This window comes from Azolla caroliniana, unplaced genomic scaffold, assembly GCF_043228905.1.
Source record: "Azolla caroliniana isolate FFs.n. ecotype wild unplaced genomic scaffold, voAzoCaro1.0.p SCAF_249, whole genome shotgun sequence".
In the NCBI taxonomy this organism is placed as follows: Eukaryota; Viridiplantae; Streptophyta; class Polypodiopsida; order Salviniales; family Salviniaceae; genus Azolla; species Azolla caroliniana.
In genome coordinates this window covers 1-16,767 of record NW_028230684.1, presented here as the reverse complement: position 1 = coordinate 16,767, position 16,767 = coordinate 1, and the positions used below count along the sequence as shown (strand labels likewise).

The following is a 16,767-nucleotide window of genomic DNA, read 5'->3' as shown; positions in this document are numbered from 1 at the left end:
ATTTTTAGCCTGTTATAAAAAACATATAATTTTTTAGAAGAAAAAACATATACATAGTATAAATATATTATTATACACACATTATAGTATCTATAATAAGTGACATAATGTGAAGTGCACATAAAGAGATCAAAACCAGCCACATGCACACCACAATATGTATGTATATAATGGAAAATAGAATTTTGGGATGTCAAATCGACATGCATAATTTGTAATTTGTAGGGGTCTCTCACATAAAAATGGGAATTTATATGTACTTTATATGTGAAAAGCGAATATATAATATACATATATTGAATTACAGATCAAAAGCAAGAGAAGCGTGTGAATTTAATGCTCCCTTTGGTGGTGCTAAGAGCCTCTTTCTCTCTCAGACAGATTCTGTATCTCCTGTGTCGACGACAATGCTTTTTAGATAAATGCCAAAATGCTTCCTTTGTTTGTCCTTTAACGTGGATCATGGACTCCTGTAGCTCACACGAAGATCCGCTGATCTTCACAGGTACTGAAGATAGCTATGGTGGCTTCATCGTCAATTCAGCTGACTTCCCTACCGTTCCTTCTCACTTCATCGAGCGTCTCAGAGTATCTATGGATCACTGGAGAGCAAAGGTACACGTGTATGTATGTGTGTGTGTGTGTGAGAGAGAGAGAGAGAGAGAGAGAGAGAGAGAGAGAGAGAGAGAGAGAGAGAGAGAGATTCCTTACATGCCCAGTTTGTCAGAGCCAACTTGGGGCATTGTTAACTGCGAAGATTTTGGCACCCTTTTTGTGGATTTTCACTCAAAGATCTATAACTTTACCCTCCCCATCGCATAAGCTGGTGTTTGATACCCTTAGGCATTGGAGACTACTGTACAATTAGAGAGGGAAATGGGTTAACTTCTTTTAAGAGACCTGAACAGCCCACTAGACCGAATGAGAGACCATGTCTTAAAACGTGGTCTCATTTTTTTGAAGAACTAACCCATATAGATATAACTCAATTACTAAAACTGCCTACAGTATCAAATAATCTCATCCTTTAAGCACTTAAGATTCTGAGCCTGGATGGACTGAAACTTCTGCCTTTGAAATATCACCAACATGAGCTGAACAAGTATGTAGAGGTCTTGAAGTGAGAAAAGCACCAGAGGTGTAAAATGAACAAGTATGGCAGCTGGTATTGTATCTTGCTTGGGCACTATGTCAAATATCTTAATTTCTTGCCCACCTGCTCTGCTCTCTTCACTGATGATTGGGAGTGTAGCCTTATAATCTGGAGTAGAGATATGACTCTCAAAGTGTCATGGTCTACATTTTCACCAATTTCTTAGCCCTAATATGGAGCTAATGTATCATGACCAAGCATAAATCCATTAATTCCACACATGGCATCATGTATAAACATCATTTGTTGAGCGGTAAATATCTGACTCCACGTTGAGGCAATTTATGTTCTGGAAGAGTAGAGTTTACTTGTGCATTTATCTTAATTACATTGCATTAACTGAAGCATTGAAAAACAAGAATTATGGCATGCACTATCTATAAATAAGAATGTCTATTCTGGTATTTAGCAAGTAAATTACTCCCCTTTAAATGTTGTAATCAAAATTTCAAATTAATAATTTAAAATTTATCCTGTATGCAGTATTTTATGTCCAGATACTTTTCACACACACACACACACACACACACACACACACACACACACACACACACACACACCCCTCCTTGATGTGAAGTCTATGATATTGAAATATAGAGTTTTTGTTTGCTGCATAATGTGTCAGATTTGTTCGATTAAATGTTTGGTTTCTTGCAGTCGTTTAGAGGGATATGGCTGAAGCTACCGATTAAGAATTCAAACCTTGTCCATCCTGCTGTGGAGGTAAAGTAGTTCTTTAAATATAGAACATCTTTTGTTGATTTGAGTAACATATTTGAGTTGCTGGAAGAAAGAAAGAAATATTAACATCTTTTAAGAGGCCAAAATGGCCTATAAGAGCAAACAAGATATTGCATCTTAAGTGTTATCTCATCGTTGAGAACAAATCAAAATAAATAAATGTTAGTAAGTATAAAAAGTAAATAAGATAAAAAGAAACTAAAGAATCTTGTTATCGGTACATGTAAGATTCTCGAGTCATATATATTGTAATTTTTTTCTTCGAAAGATCTTTAGGATAGGTCAATCAAGAATGGAGATGTCTCTGAAGTGAGGGAAGTACCCATGATGACGGGGGATAATAGCCTTTATTTTTCGATTACAAGGTTGGTGAGATTATGGTCCATGGGGTGGGTTGGGGCCTATGTGCACAACAAATTACTATTTCCTGATCTATTGTAACGCCTTTGCTGTGTCTTGTTTAGGAACCCATTTATGTAGCCCTTGATTGGCTTGTAGCATGAGTAGAAGTGATGGGCGTAAAGAAAGTTATAGTAGTTCTTTGTTGATGAGCTTGTGTGGCTGTACTGTTGTCCTTCAATAACTTTTCCCTGTATCTCTTGGGTACTAGCAAGAAAAATTCAAAGCCTGTTGGTTCTCATATTCCATTACCTTGCTTGAGGGCCAAACCTTTGTTTAAAGAGGCAATATCTGCCTCTTATTACATAAAAAACTTTGAAGTGACAAACATAGTGTTCTTCAGATTCCACTTGCTGATGACACAATTGGTAAATTCCGTCTTCTAGAGGTATTCATGCATATCTGCCAACCTCAATCCACTTGCTGATGAAGTTCGCAGCTGTCCTATCACACTGCGCAGCGATAGAATAGATGTCCATATAAGATTGCTTGGTGATGAATCCATTCTTCAATGTGTGTAAAAAGTGTGTCTTATAGTGGGCCATCTTCGTACTAAGTGATATTTTGGGGCTGATTCATGTTATCTTGTTTTCGAAGTTAATAATATCAGTTCGGATCATTGTATTTTTTCCCACTTTGGTCATGTTTAGATGGGGACAATCCAAGCTCTATTGGATTGGGGGTAGTGCATTTATGCTTATGCCATGTGACTTGAACCATTGTTGCAATTCAGTGTACCAACAATGAATGTCTCCATGTTCAGCAAGTTGTTTTGATGACATAAGTACCAACCTTGAGTACCTTCCTTTAGGAAGCTCCAAAGCCATTGGTTATGGGTCACTAATTGTAATAATGCCTCGGTGATTATAGGGGTTGCTCCTATCTCTGCCCAGATTATATCATGGGGCGCTCATGCTTTGCTTATTATCATGCAGGCAATCGTTGAGACTAAAAGTCTCTCTAAATCTTTCCAGTTATTTGCCTTGTTAAGACTTGGTTCCAATGTTTCTACTCCATAGAGGAGTGTTGGTGTCAAAGGCTTTTTTGAAATCCACTAAGCAGCAATAAATCCTCTTATTATGGGGTCGGCCCTCCTCAATAAGGGATTGGAGGGTCAATATGTGATCCAAAGTTATGGACCCATTCCAAAAGCCTGCCTGTCCAGCTGAACGACAACCATTTTGCTCTGCCGATATACTCAATTCTGACTGTGGGATCGAGCCATATAGTTTAGCCAAGTAATCTCCAATCATGATTATCCTATAGTTGACCAGCATCATGGATCTCCACTCTTGAGGATTTACACAATGGGATTTTCTGGCCATCTAGTAGGGAAACCTTCATGCACAACTCTATTAAAGTTCTGTGCAAGCAATGGGAGCAAGATGTCATGGGCATAGATAAAGTGCTCACCTACCAATCCATCATGATCCTGGCCCTGAGGCTGCCCTTCTGTGTGCCACTAGCTACAATTTGTAGGCTGTTGGTGTCAATGACTTCCAAAACTGAGCTATCAAAGTAGACATTATAACCTTGCTTAGTGATTTGGTAGATCGAAAGTAAATTACCATATATAGTTCCATAAGATCCCCTCTTTTGATATGTATTCGCATATAACATGAATCTATATCCCTATGCACAACATGCACTCTCTCATGGAGCTCCTTTTTGTACAACATAGCCACTCATCCTGAGCCTCTAATGTTTCCTAGTGTTTGTGGTTGAGGACGACATACTAATTCCCATTTATATCCTTGTACATTGGGGAGTTTACTAGCTATGCATTGCTGGGTCTCCGTATACCTAGCAATATCTGTGTTCTATAAGGTATCTTCAAAATACCCGACATCTGTCCTTAGAGAGCCATTGCAATTCCTTACATCGTCATGCGGCTCTCTTCTCCATAATAATGACCTTGCCATCTCTATATACAACCCATTTTCCTTCCTTTCTTGCATCGAGCACTCATGGCATGTTTTTTTTACAATGTGTCAATTGAATTAGAGTGAATCATCATCTAAATATATTTTGTCACCCTTGAGTGTGCTTCTTTTAGATAGGAAAGCTTTTTTTCTTTTGAATGCTACACACGAGGTCTTTGTGCATCACCATGCTGAGCCATTCTTTGGCTTCCGCTCAATTTTAAGTCTACATTTGTAATGATGATAAGTCTTTTGTATAATGTGTTCCAGGAGGGCTTTGTGTATCACCATGCTGAACCTGACTTCATTATGCTTACATACTGGATTCCTGAAAGTCCATCTACGCTTCCTCCTAATGCTTCTCATCAAGTTGGAGCTGGTGCAATTGTAATAAATGACAAAAATGAGGTGTATAATCACCCTTTGCTACAATATGCTGAAGATTGTTTTTCTGCATATGACAATCCTATGCCGCTAAAATCTATCAGTTTTCTCTTAGATCTTGGTTGTACAAGAACTAACGGGCCCTACAAAGGATACTGGTTTTTGGAAGGTGCCAACCGGTATGGTACACATGGTGAGCAATGGTAATAAGAAAGATTTGTTGTTGAGAAAAATAGGAAAATTTGCGGTGTGCAATTTCTTTATTGCTTAAGAAGGCACTTAAATTTATCTTCTGAATACTTACTCAAAGTTTGGTTGGAAGCATAGGCTCACATATTAAATAGGCAGTAAGTCCCGTGCTTTATGAATGACCCCACCTTTGGGTGTGGGTGTTGTAGTGATTTTTTGTTTCTCTTTCATAATATATGCTCGAATCTTGTTTGAAAAACCTAATACTTTTTAATAACCATGTATATATTGTTTTATATGGACAGGGAGAAGACATCAAGGATGGGATAGTGCGTGAAGTAGAAGAGGAAACATCTGTAAGTCATGTTATGGTTTTTTTCAGACAAAGTAGCTGGATAACGACAGAGTAGATCTTCTATTAGTTTTGATGATTGCTCTGAATAACAGGTTCAAACTGAGTTCATTGAAGTACTTGGCGTCAGGTCAGGTGTCTCAACTATCAAATGTTTCAAATCTTTCCAGTTGCACATAATTCCTGCTTTTAACCATTGTGAGAGATAGACAATACCTTGTGCATCCTAAAGGATGCTAAATAAATAGATAATGTCACTGAGAGTATAAATATAGGTATATGTAAAATGTATAATATCTTGGTGACCCTCTGATTAGGACAAGGACTCTTCGTTCTATGCTCACTTTTATTTGCAACTCATTTATGGTTTCCATCATTTGGTGCACCATCATCACTCAAATCTAGGCTTTAGTCTCAGAAAAATTCTTTCAATCTATGAATAATGGAAATGTGTTTTGAACTCGTTATGTTTATCTCCTGGTGATTTCTTTTTCTATAGGCAAGCACATGATGTTGCATTTGGCAAGTCGGATCTCTTTTTTCTTTGTGTTTTGAAACCGTTATCATCGAAAATAGTGGTGCAGGAATCTGAAATAGCAGCAGCCAAGGTATGTTATAAGTGTGAAGCACTAGCTAAGACTGTTTTATCTATGCACATGATGATGATGATGGCATTTTGTTTTGTGTAGTGGATGCATTTAGATGATTTCAAACGTCAATCAACCCTTATTAAAAGTGAGTTGGTCACAAAGTTTGTAGACATTGCAACAGCCCATCAGAAAGAGAAATACAGAGGTTTTGGGGCAACACGTCTATCTCATAATCCCCGAAGTTTCTTCTATCACAATATTCACGACATCAATGAGTTCCTTGATTCAGAACCAAACATCAGAGTATGATTTAGTATGGTATTGGATTCAATAGGATCTGAACAAGAAATGATATAGAATATGATATTTCACAACTCAGCATTTGTTTTGACAAATGCACATCTGATAATGTTGATGTTTATGAAGGATTCTTTTGCTCTCTTATGAGAGAGTATTTAATTTGTACTATGACAGCATTTTCCTAGTGTATTTTTGGATTGACCATAAAACGATTGGAGATTCTTTAATGCCAATAATACAACGAGGTTGGTTTAGACAATATGCTCATCTTGTTTTGGGCAAATTTAAGGCTAGACTTTAGCCTGGGCAAAGGTAATAACATAACAAGTAGTTGGATGTTGTAGTGTACTCCACGAATGGATATCTTTCTCACGAATACCTTACTTGAAACGTTTTTTAAAAGTTGAAAAAGTGAAGAGACTTTCTTCTTAAAGGGAGAGCATATAAAATGAGATATGTTGTACAAAATATGCTGGATACTATGATATGCATTTTACTGTAAATGTGCAATCAAGATAAACAAATTCTCTCAAAGTAGTTAGATAGATACCATGCAGAGGTAACCTTTTTGTTATTTGAACACCATAGCATATGGTCAAGCAGAGGCTCTCTAGAATTGAAAAAACCTACTTGTTACATTCAAAGGTGTATAGATCTTATTAACGACCATCCTAGTTGTCATGTTTGTATGTCAATGAGATTGAAGCATGGGGCTAACCTACTTTGGAGATTTGCAAAGCTTATTTTAAACATGTTAAACAAAGGTGTATAGATCTTATTAATGACCATCCTAGTTCTCATGTTTGTATCTCAATGAGGTTGGAACGTTGGGCATGGAGTTAACCTACTTTGGAGATTTGCAAAGCTTGTTTTAATGGATCAAGATCAGAATGTTAAACATGCCCCTAATTTACATGTTTCTATGTAGAACCATAGCCATGTGTTTCAAGCTGGAGGCCCAAGGTAATATGAGGAAAAGTACATCATATTCATTAATTAGCATTGCTCTTTTCTTTTATTATCTCACCAGGTCAATGAGCGGCATGCTTATAACAAGTAATAATAAGGTTCATGCTATTTGAGAGCAAATTTTTGACAATTAACATTGAGTTTCATGTGAAAACACTAGAACAATTTGCAAATAATCCAGCTCCAACGCTAGAGGCCTTTACAATCCAAATCAATGTGCCTGTGATAAGGGAAAAGGAACTCTAATGAGGACAAAATCAAGGGAACTTTAATATGATTTGTCATATAAAAGTAACCGATAAGAGAAAGAATATCTTATGATGGCAAACTTTAAACAAAAATGAGGAGAACTTGATCTGATTTGCAATGTAAAAAAAGCCACCCAAAAGAGGCAATCTTATGAATCCGACCTGCCGGATTCGAACCAGCGACCTAAGGATTTCAGTTTACCACTACAGTCCTCCGCTCTACCAACTGAGCTAAGGTCGGTTTTGATCTTATTAGTTAAAGACTATTTAATTATTGAAATTCTATAAGATGAATGCTTCATTATTTGCTCAAATTTACAAACATAGGCCCCAACTCTCTCTTTCGATTGCCATTCATCGTATCCTCAAACCCCAATGTGTTTGTTCGTCACTTTGTTGCTTCGCTATGATCAAGTCTCGATCCTCTCAATCCTTCATTATTTCTCATTGCTACACACCCTTTGTTGTTAATGTCATCAAGTCCTACCATTTGCGGTGATATTGTGGGGTTACACATTTCATTGAAAAGATAATTTGCTAGTGAACGATTCCTTGAAGTTGTTACATGCCTCAAATGAAAAGCTTGAGAACAGTATCCCAAGTCTAGGACAAGTTTGCCTTGGCTTCACAGTGCATAAAAATTGGAGGAGGTGGATCTCTTGTAATAAGAGAGATGACAATGTCACACGAAATATCCCTCTCACTAAATTGAAGGGACAAGTATACATACTTAGTCCATTGTTATTTGCTTAAATCCTCTTGCATCCTTTGTCATTGTCTTTTGCAACATGTGGTTTTATTCTACAAGACAATTAGTGGCACATGCTTTGGCTAAAAATTCCTTTATGTTTGTACAAGACTCAAAAGAAATCTTGAAAACATATGCATGTGTCCGAGGAAGTATCATCTTATCTCTTGCACTGAAACGGATTTAGAAAGTGTGAAATGGTAGAGGTCTATAATCACGAAAGGTTCAAGATTTAGACACTTGGGAGTATCTATTGGAGGTCAATGTGCCATAATATACTTGATTGAATGGATTGACAATAAGTCGGGGGACAAGTTTATGCATCGGAAAACTCAATCATGGGGATTTCATACACAACTTCAAGTAGTGCAATTTATTATGGAACCCATGATATTGTATTTTTTGCTTTCACTTCCTTGGTTTAAGAAGAGATTGTAAGCGGTGTTGTAGCCTCTTTAGTTCATTTTGTGGTAGAAGAAGGATAAGTGAGGGGTTATATGGGATCATTTGGCTACATCCAACGACTAGGTGATGGTGGTGTTTTGAATTTGGATATGCATTTGATAGATAGAAATTTTTTGTTATTGAGAGTAGTGTAACGACAAGATCAACCATGGCTTTTTATGGAAATGTATGGATGGGTTTCAAGCATCATGGCGGCAATTGGTTAATGGAAGCTTTGAAATTAAAATTTCACATTCTATATGTGCTCTACAATTGATAAAATCTAGGAATCAAACTTTCCTAGATTGCCCCTACTAGAAGAGAAAAAAAGAACCTTTTTAATGTGCCGATTCTGAGCTTGGATGTGATAGCAGTGTCTGAGGCCTTACGGAGTTGTATACTTTGTTGGCAAAAAGCAATCCTATGGATCTGGAGGAGGGACGCGACAAGACAATTCAAATGTTGATGGTATTATATATGCACTTCTAGATATATCGTTTCTTCTTCAATTTAATTTGCATATGTTTTTTCTCTTCATCAAATCACAACATATGCAATTTTTATACAAGTCTTTTGGGTTTTCGTTGTCTTGTCGCGCATTTTATAGAATATGGGGATTCTTTTATTGGTGTTATGCATCATGGACAAACGAAAGCTAATTCTATTGATGTTTGGTTTCCACATTTTGAGACCATTGAGTTTTGTTTATATAGTGAGTCCTCATTTGCAATAGTTCAAACATGTCGATAAACATATAAACACTATTATATATTTGTAGTGTTATTCCCAACTCCCAAGAGAACATGGGATTACAATGCAAAAGATTAGTTATTGGTTACACATAGGGTAGTGGAAAGTAGAGTCAACGTTGTGTCTTTTCTACGATAGTTTTGTACACACTAGAAAAGCTTCCACCTTATTCTATGGAGCATTACGTGTCGTTAAATATAGCAAGACTAGTCCCATTGAAGTGATTGAGGTAGAATCCCTAAATGTAGATGATATGCTCAACAATGTTCAAACCAAGTATCACACACGCTTTCGAAAAGGGGTCCAAAAGGGTATGTGCGTGACTAGGTATGGTTGTAATTGCATTGGGACGTCGCGACATGCGAATCCTTCCACTTGATGATGTAGGGGCACATCTTGATGTGGGTGTACCTTCCATGTTGACGTGCGAATTATTGACAGGGTGGGTTGAGCGGGGGACCATGACCATTTCAATATATGAACTTCATAATGGTCATGTACCAAGTAGTAGACGGGATGTGTACCATTTGCCGAAATGTCATAATTTGTTGCAAAGATGACCTAGTATTTGATGTTGGGTGTGCACGACATGTTGCACGAATGAGCCTGTGTAGAGAGGCATATCACAAGTCCAAGGCTAGTCCATATGATACCAAAGGAGGTCCATAACGTAGAAAATCGGGAGTGTCATGACAGAGGTTGAATGGTCATGGATGATGCAAGATTCCTATGCACTCCGAGATCTTGGGAAAGTGGCTCATGTCCAACCCTACTTGCTTGGTGAACCATGATCTCTCACCAGGCAACCATTTATCTTGATAATTCAAGATAAACAGATGTTGGAAATGTGTGGGGATTTTTCGCAAAACAACTCTTGGGAAATTGACTCAAAGTTTAAAACAAACCAATTCGAGCTATACCATTATATGTTGCGGTTGCCCCAAATGCCATAGGGATTGGGATCCCATTACGGTACATGATATGTAGTTCTAATAAGGGGTTAGACCATGAGCAAATTGCACTCAAAACTTGCTTGCAAGTCATATTCGCAAGGATGCCCAAAGTGAGGCCAAATGCAATGGTGATCGATAAATGTTGGAGACCATACAATGTTATATATAATGTGGTTGCTCAAGACCGTCAATCTTGGATTGTTGCAAATGGCAATGGTTGCAAACACATTGTTGCCTTTTGTTGTGTCAGTTCCACGCAAAAAAATAATGCGTGGACAACTTGTTGCTCGAAGTAAGTGTTGCCGAGAGATTCAGCCATCTCCATCAACAGATGTGTAAACTCATGCATTGCATTACCGAATCGAGTATATTTCCTTGAGAGGAAGAATAAACAGATCTATTACTGATCTAGTGCATGGCTTAATTGGGGACAGTGAAACCAACACTTGCATCGGAGGGACCGTCATAGAATGGTAAATGCAACAATAGAAAATATGTGAGTGGTAGGTTTGCACCCAATGCAAATTGTAGGGATCAAAGGTCAAGACTTAAAGAGGCCGAGAGGATACTCGAAAGGTATGTGTCAACTACCAACAAAATGCGTATAGTGGATGAGAACCAATATTAGTTTTGAATATTGAGCATGCCCAATTTCAATCTATGGTACAATGTTTTGCCCCAATGCTCATATTGTGATTGCCAAGACCTAGTAAGTAAATGTAAGCATTTACTTAGAAGTCGGAAGCAACAAATTGGTGTGAAAAGAGGAGCGACAATCAACATCTCGTAAGAACTTATTGGCAGCTCCCCAAACACTTCCAAAATCCTACACTAGAAAACTACATAGAGGTGCCAGTTGGGCTAGGCGGTGGTTGCCAATATATGAGACTGAGAAGGTTCCATGTTTGCATTGTGATGGCTTGACCTTGACCTCCAGGGACTCGTATGTTGATTGCTGCAAAAATTGTGGTTGAATTTTGCCATCATCCCCACATCAGCCATAATCATTGCTTATGTTGGATTCAGTTTTCATCCGTAGGGTTTTGGACTTGGATTGTAGACATTTTGTGATGTTAGATTTTAAACATTTTGTAATTTGAAGTTTTAAGTTTTACGTTTTGTGTAATTGAAGATTGAGGTTTTCTTAGTGGAAATTTGGTGTCACATTTTTTATGTCAAAATTTTCCTTTTTGAAGAATTTCATGTTTGAATTTGAGTTGGGTGTCCGATTTGAGTCGGCCGACTAACTCAGAGTGGGTCAGGCATCTAATTTGAGTAGGGCACCTGCATTGAGATAGTCGAGCGTCTCCAGATAGAGAGTAAGGCGACTGGTGATAGAGGCAATCCGAATTGGGCGCGTTATGGTTGGCGCGCTTCACTAGGCTATTCTCTTCAACAATTATTATGTTACTTTATCTCGTTAGTACTTTTATCTGGTGAAGAGCGCTCTATGATATAAGTGGTGGTCAAAATAGGGCATGTTAATATTGACGCGCTATTTTGCCCTGTTCGTGGCCGCGATTCCCTCGCCAGCCCTCTCTTATGATTTGGTGAGGTTGTGCTTAAGAGTTAACACTATATAATGTACACACACACACACACACACACACACACACACGTACATACATACATACATGCATACATATCATAACATACATACATGCATATCATAACATACATACATACATAACATAACATACATGCATACACATACATACATACATACATACATACATACATACATACATACATACATACATACATAACATAACATAACATAACATAACATAACATAACATAACATAACATAACATAACATAACATACATGCATAAGATACATATGGATTGTAGTGACCCATTCATTATTGGAGCTTGGTGTACCAAACAAACGCAAGTGAAGCTCCTTAGTTTAATTCTGCCTTGCTGCCCCTACGAGTCTCTTTCAAAGACTGATTCTGTGTCTGTGTCTGTGTCTGTGTCGTCGATTCCTTATATAAATCCAAAATGCTTCCTTCTTTCCTCATGCCTGCCTCCCTATTTTATCTGAACGCCCGACCATGGACTCCAGTAGCTCAGACAAAGATCTTCTAATCTTCTCAGGTAAAGAAGATCGCTATGGTGGCTTCATCGTCGATTCAGCTGACTTTCCTGCAGATCCTTCTCACTTCATCGAGCGTCTCAGAGTATCTATGGATCACTGGAGAGCAAAGGTACATGCGTGAGATAGATAGATATATAGATTTTTTTTATTGTCTTCTGAGATCAAATATGACCCGTGAGACCATAAATATTACATTTCATGTAATACCTGTGAAAGTGAATAGAGACTCATGATGTTCAAGAACATTACCAATGCATGCGCATACTCGACTACTCTCATCACTTTTGCCCCCAATGCCCCGTTTCACATTGTTACATGCCCAATTGTCAGAGCCAACTCAGGGCATTGTTAACTGTGAAGATTTTGGCACCCTTTCAGTGGATTTTTAATTCAAGGATCTACAACTTTAGAGGAGCTAATATATCCCATCTGACCATAAATGGTCAGAGAGCACTCTCCCAAACGGTGTACGTGTTCATTTTGTGTTCTCACTCTACCTATTACTAGGAAGTTGGCAACTGGTGTTGTATCTTGCTAGGGGCACGTTGTCAAATATCTTAATTGCTTGCCCACATGCTCTGCCCTCCATATTGATGATTTGGAGTGTAGAATTATAATCTGGAGTAGAGAAACAATTCTGGAAATCTATGGTATACATTTTTCTCCTATTTCTTGGCCTACATATGGAGGGAGCTAATGTAGTATGACGAAGCATAGATCCATTCCACATGGCATTATGTATAACCATGATAATTATGTAGTAAATAATTGAGTGCAATATAGAGTTTTTGTTTGCTGCATAACATTTCAGATTTGTTTGATTGAATGTTTGGTTTCTTGCAGTCCTTTAGAGGGATATGGCTAAAGTTACCGATTAAGAATTCAAACCTTGTCCATCCTGCTATTGAGGTAAAATAGTTCTTTAAATTTAGAGCATCGTTTGTTGATTTTAGTAACATATGTAAATTGCATGAAGAGAAGCAATTAGAAATCTCATAGAACTAATCATTGCATTTGGACGACTTTATGCTGCATATTTGAGGTAGTTTTATAGTTATACCTTTTGTTATGGTTTAAAGACATGCCAGAAATGATACAGAGATATTTTCCTTTTTTATATTACTAGTGTAACTTAGAATACTTCAATTTCTTGCAATCAGAACAAGGACATGTTGCACTCAAAGCCTGTTAATGTTGTCTCCACTTATAGAAAGGAAACGAATGGATATACTGGGATAGGTATCCTGAAAATATTCTTTAGCTTCAGTTCAATTTTAGGTCTACATTTGTAATGATGACAACTCTTTTGGACAACTCTTTTGAATGCTTCGCTCCAGGAGATCTTTGTGCATCACCATGCTGAGCCTTACTTTATCAACATATTCTTTGGCTTCTGCTCAATTTTAAGTCTACGTTGGTAATGATGATAAGTCTTTTGTATGACGTGTTCCAGGAGGGCTTTGTGTACCACCATGCTGAACCTGACTACATCATGCTTACATACTGGATTCCTGAGAGTCCATCTACACTTCCTCCTAATGCTTCTCATCAAGTTGGAGTTGGTGCAATTGTAATAAATGACAAAAATGAGGTGTATAATCACTCTTCGCTACATTGTGCTGAAGATCCTTTTTTTTTCTCCATATGACAACAATCCTATGCTGCTAAATATATCAGTTTTGTCTTAGATCTTGGTTGTACAAGAACTAACAGGCCCTACAAAGGATACTGGTTTTTGGAAGGTGCCAAGTGGCACGGTACACATGGTGAGCAATGATAATCAGAAAGCATCGTTGTTGAGAAAATTAGGAAAATTTGCGGATGTGCAATTTCTTTATTGCTTAAGAAGGCATTTAAATTTATCTTCTGAATACTTACTCAAAGTTTGGTTGGAAGCATAGGCTCACATATTAAATAGGCAGTAAGTCCCGTGCTTTATGAATGACCCCACCTTTGGGTGTGGGTGTTGTAGTGATTTTTTGTTTCTCTTTCATAATATATGCTCTAATCTTGTCAAAAAATGTATTATTTTCTAATAACCATGTATATATTCTTTTATATGCACAGGGAGAAGACATCAAGGATGGGATAGTGCGTGAAATAGAAGAGGAAACATCTGTAAGTCATGTTATGGTTTTGTTCAGACAAAGTAGCTGGATAACAACAGCTTAGATCTTCTAATAGTTTTGATGATTGCGTTGAGTAACAGGTTCAAACTCAGTTCATTGAAGTACTTGGCTTCAGGTCAGATGTCACAGTTATCAAATGTTTCAAATCTTTCCAGTTGCACATAATTCCTGCTTTGTACCATTGCGAGAGAATACATTGTGTATCCTAAAGGATGCTAAGTAAATAAGTAATGGTACTGAGGTTATAAATATAGGTATATGTAAAATGCATAATATGTTGTTGATTTTATGATTAGGACAAGGACTCTTCGTTCTATGGTCACTTTTATTTGCAACTCATTTATGTGATTCTCAGATCGCTGCACCATTATCACGCAAATCTAGACTTTCAATCTATGTAATGAAAATTTGTTTTGAACTCATTATGTTTTTTCTCCTTTTGATTTCTTTTTCGATAGGCAAGTACATGGTGTTGCATTTGGCAAGTCAGATCTCTTCTTTCTTTGTCTTTTGAAACCGTTATCATTGAAAATAGTGGTGCAGGAATCTGAAATAGCAGCAGCCAAGGTATCTAATAAATCTGAAGCACTTTACTCTTGCTCAAACTGTTTTATCTATTCACATGGTAATGATGGTATTTTGTTCTGTGTAGTGGATGCATTTAGATGATTTCAAACATCAATCATCCCTTATTAAAAGTGAGATGATCACAAGGTTTGTAGACATTGCGATAGCCTGTCAGAAAGAGAAATATATAGGTTTTGGGGCAACACGTCTATCACATAATCCCCGAAGGCCTGGGACATTCTTCTATCACAATATTCACGACATCGATGATTTCCATGATTCAGAACCAAACATTTAGTATGGTATTGGATTCTCTAGGATCTGAACAAGAAATGATATGGAATGTGATATTTCACAACTTAGCATTTGTTTTGACAAATGCACAATATGATAATATTGACGTGTATGATGCATCCTTCCGCTCTCTTGTGGGAGAAGATTTGCGTTGTAATATTAACCCAGAGCATTTGCTAGTGTGTTTTTGGATTGACCATAAATGATTGGAGATGTTTTAATGCCAATAAATTCCATGATGTTGGTTTACAGAATAAGCTCACATTGTTTGGGCCCAATTTAAGGTTAGATTGTATCCTGTTAGAAAAGAATGAGACAAATGTTAAAATCTTAACAAGTAGTTGGATGTCGTGTTGTAATAGATGGATATCTTTAACACAAGTACCTTACTTGACACTTTTTTAAAACTTTTGAGTAAATGAAGAGACGTTATTCTTAAAGAGAGCATATAAAATGAGATACGTTGCACACAATATGCTGGATATATTATGGGTTGCATTTTACTAGATACATGCAATCAAGACAAATAAATTCTCTAAAAGAAGGTTCATAGAAATATCATAAATTCTCTAAAAGAAGGAATATTTTGTTATTTGAACACCATAGCATGTAGCACAAAGCAGAGATCTTGTTAACAACCGTCCTAGTTGTAATTTAATATGGGTACAACCATAGCCATGTGCATTAAGCTCGAGGCCCTAGGTAATAAGAGGCATAAATTTGATTTGAAAGTTGATTGAATCATAAATATGATTGGTGATTGGTCTTTTGGACATCCTCCACTGTGGGGAACTTGACAAAGCACATCAAATTCATGAAATGGCAATGCACTTTTCTTTTGTTATTTCACCGAGACAATGAGTGACATGCTTGTAACAAGTACTAGTAAGCTCCATGTTTTTTAAGAACAATATTTTGATAGTTAATTATGCGTTTCATGCGATACCATTAGAACAATTTGCAAATACTCCCTCTCCATGCCAGACACCTTTACACTTCAAACCAATATGTGCATTACAATAAGGAAAATAGATTTCCTTTTATGACAAACTTTATACAGAAACAAGGAAACCTCAATCTCATTTGCCATATAAAAGAAACAATATCTATAGTAAAATATCCAATTAGGCGTGTATGTAGATCCGAACAAGCAACTAAAGGATTTCCGATTTCCCCTACAAGGTCTATTAATTTAGATAAGGTCTATCAAAATGGATTTCCTTTTATTCAAATTTTATTTCATGAATGCTTCATTATTTACTGAAATTTACAAATGATCCATGGGCCTCAACAATCTCTTTCCATTCTCACTCTTTGTATCTTCAAACCCCAATGTGTTTGTTCACTCCATGACTTAATTTCTTTGTCGTGATTGAGTTTGGATCAAGGAAATGTCCACAAACCTCATTTGATCAATTGTTGGCCGAGTCTAGGAAAACTCTCATATTATGGAACTCTTTTCCATTCGAAAATTTTCAGCCCTACATGTCTTATTGGGGGTTAGGGGTTCTAAAAACTCTCATGAATGCCTTT

The 16,767-nt window shown here is 37.1% G+C and overlaps 2 protein-coding genes and 1 non-coding gene across 3 annotated transcripts; 2 read left to right on the top strand and 1 right to left on the bottom strand.

Moving 5' to 3' along the window:
* Window positions 1-421: 421 nt before the first annotated feature.
* On the top strand, window positions 422-6,289 carry LOC147848723 (nudix hydrolase 8-like). The gene is made up of 8 exons (XM_087338193.1): window positions 422-615; window positions 1,811-1,876; window positions 4,486-4,623; window positions 4,715-4,792; window positions 5,094-5,144; window positions 5,236-5,270; window positions 5,640-5,748; window positions 5,830-6,289. The coding sequence occupies exons 1-8, from the start codon at window positions 463-465 to the stop codon at window positions 6,037-6,039; spliced, it is 840 nt and encodes a 279-aa protein (XP_087194319.1). The 5' UTR covers window positions 422-462; the 3' UTR covers window positions 6,040-6,289.
* A 1,114-nt stretch (window positions 6,290-7,403) lies between these two features.
* Window positions 7,404-7,488, bottom strand: TRNAY-GUA (transfer RNA tyrosine (anticodon GUA)). The gene is given in 2 exon segments: window positions 7,404-7,439; window positions 7,452-7,488. It is a non-coding gene; the product is annotated as a tRNA-Tyr (tRNA).
* A 4,578-nt stretch (window positions 7,489-12,066) lies between these two features.
* LOC147848721 (nudix hydrolase 8-like) lies at window positions 12,067-15,473 on the top strand. The gene is made up of 8 exons (XM_087338194.1): window positions 12,067-12,353; window positions 13,088-13,153; window positions 13,698-13,835; window positions 13,933-14,010; window positions 14,312-14,362; window positions 14,454-14,488; window positions 14,832-14,940; window positions 15,026-15,473. Exons 1-8 carry the CDS (start codon window positions 12,201-12,203, stop codon window positions 15,236-15,238), a joined length of 843 nt encoding a protein of 280 aa, XP_087194320.1. The 5' UTR covers window positions 12,067-12,200; the 3' UTR covers window positions 15,239-15,473.
* The last annotated feature ends 1,294 nt before the right edge of the window (window positions 15,474-16,767 follow it).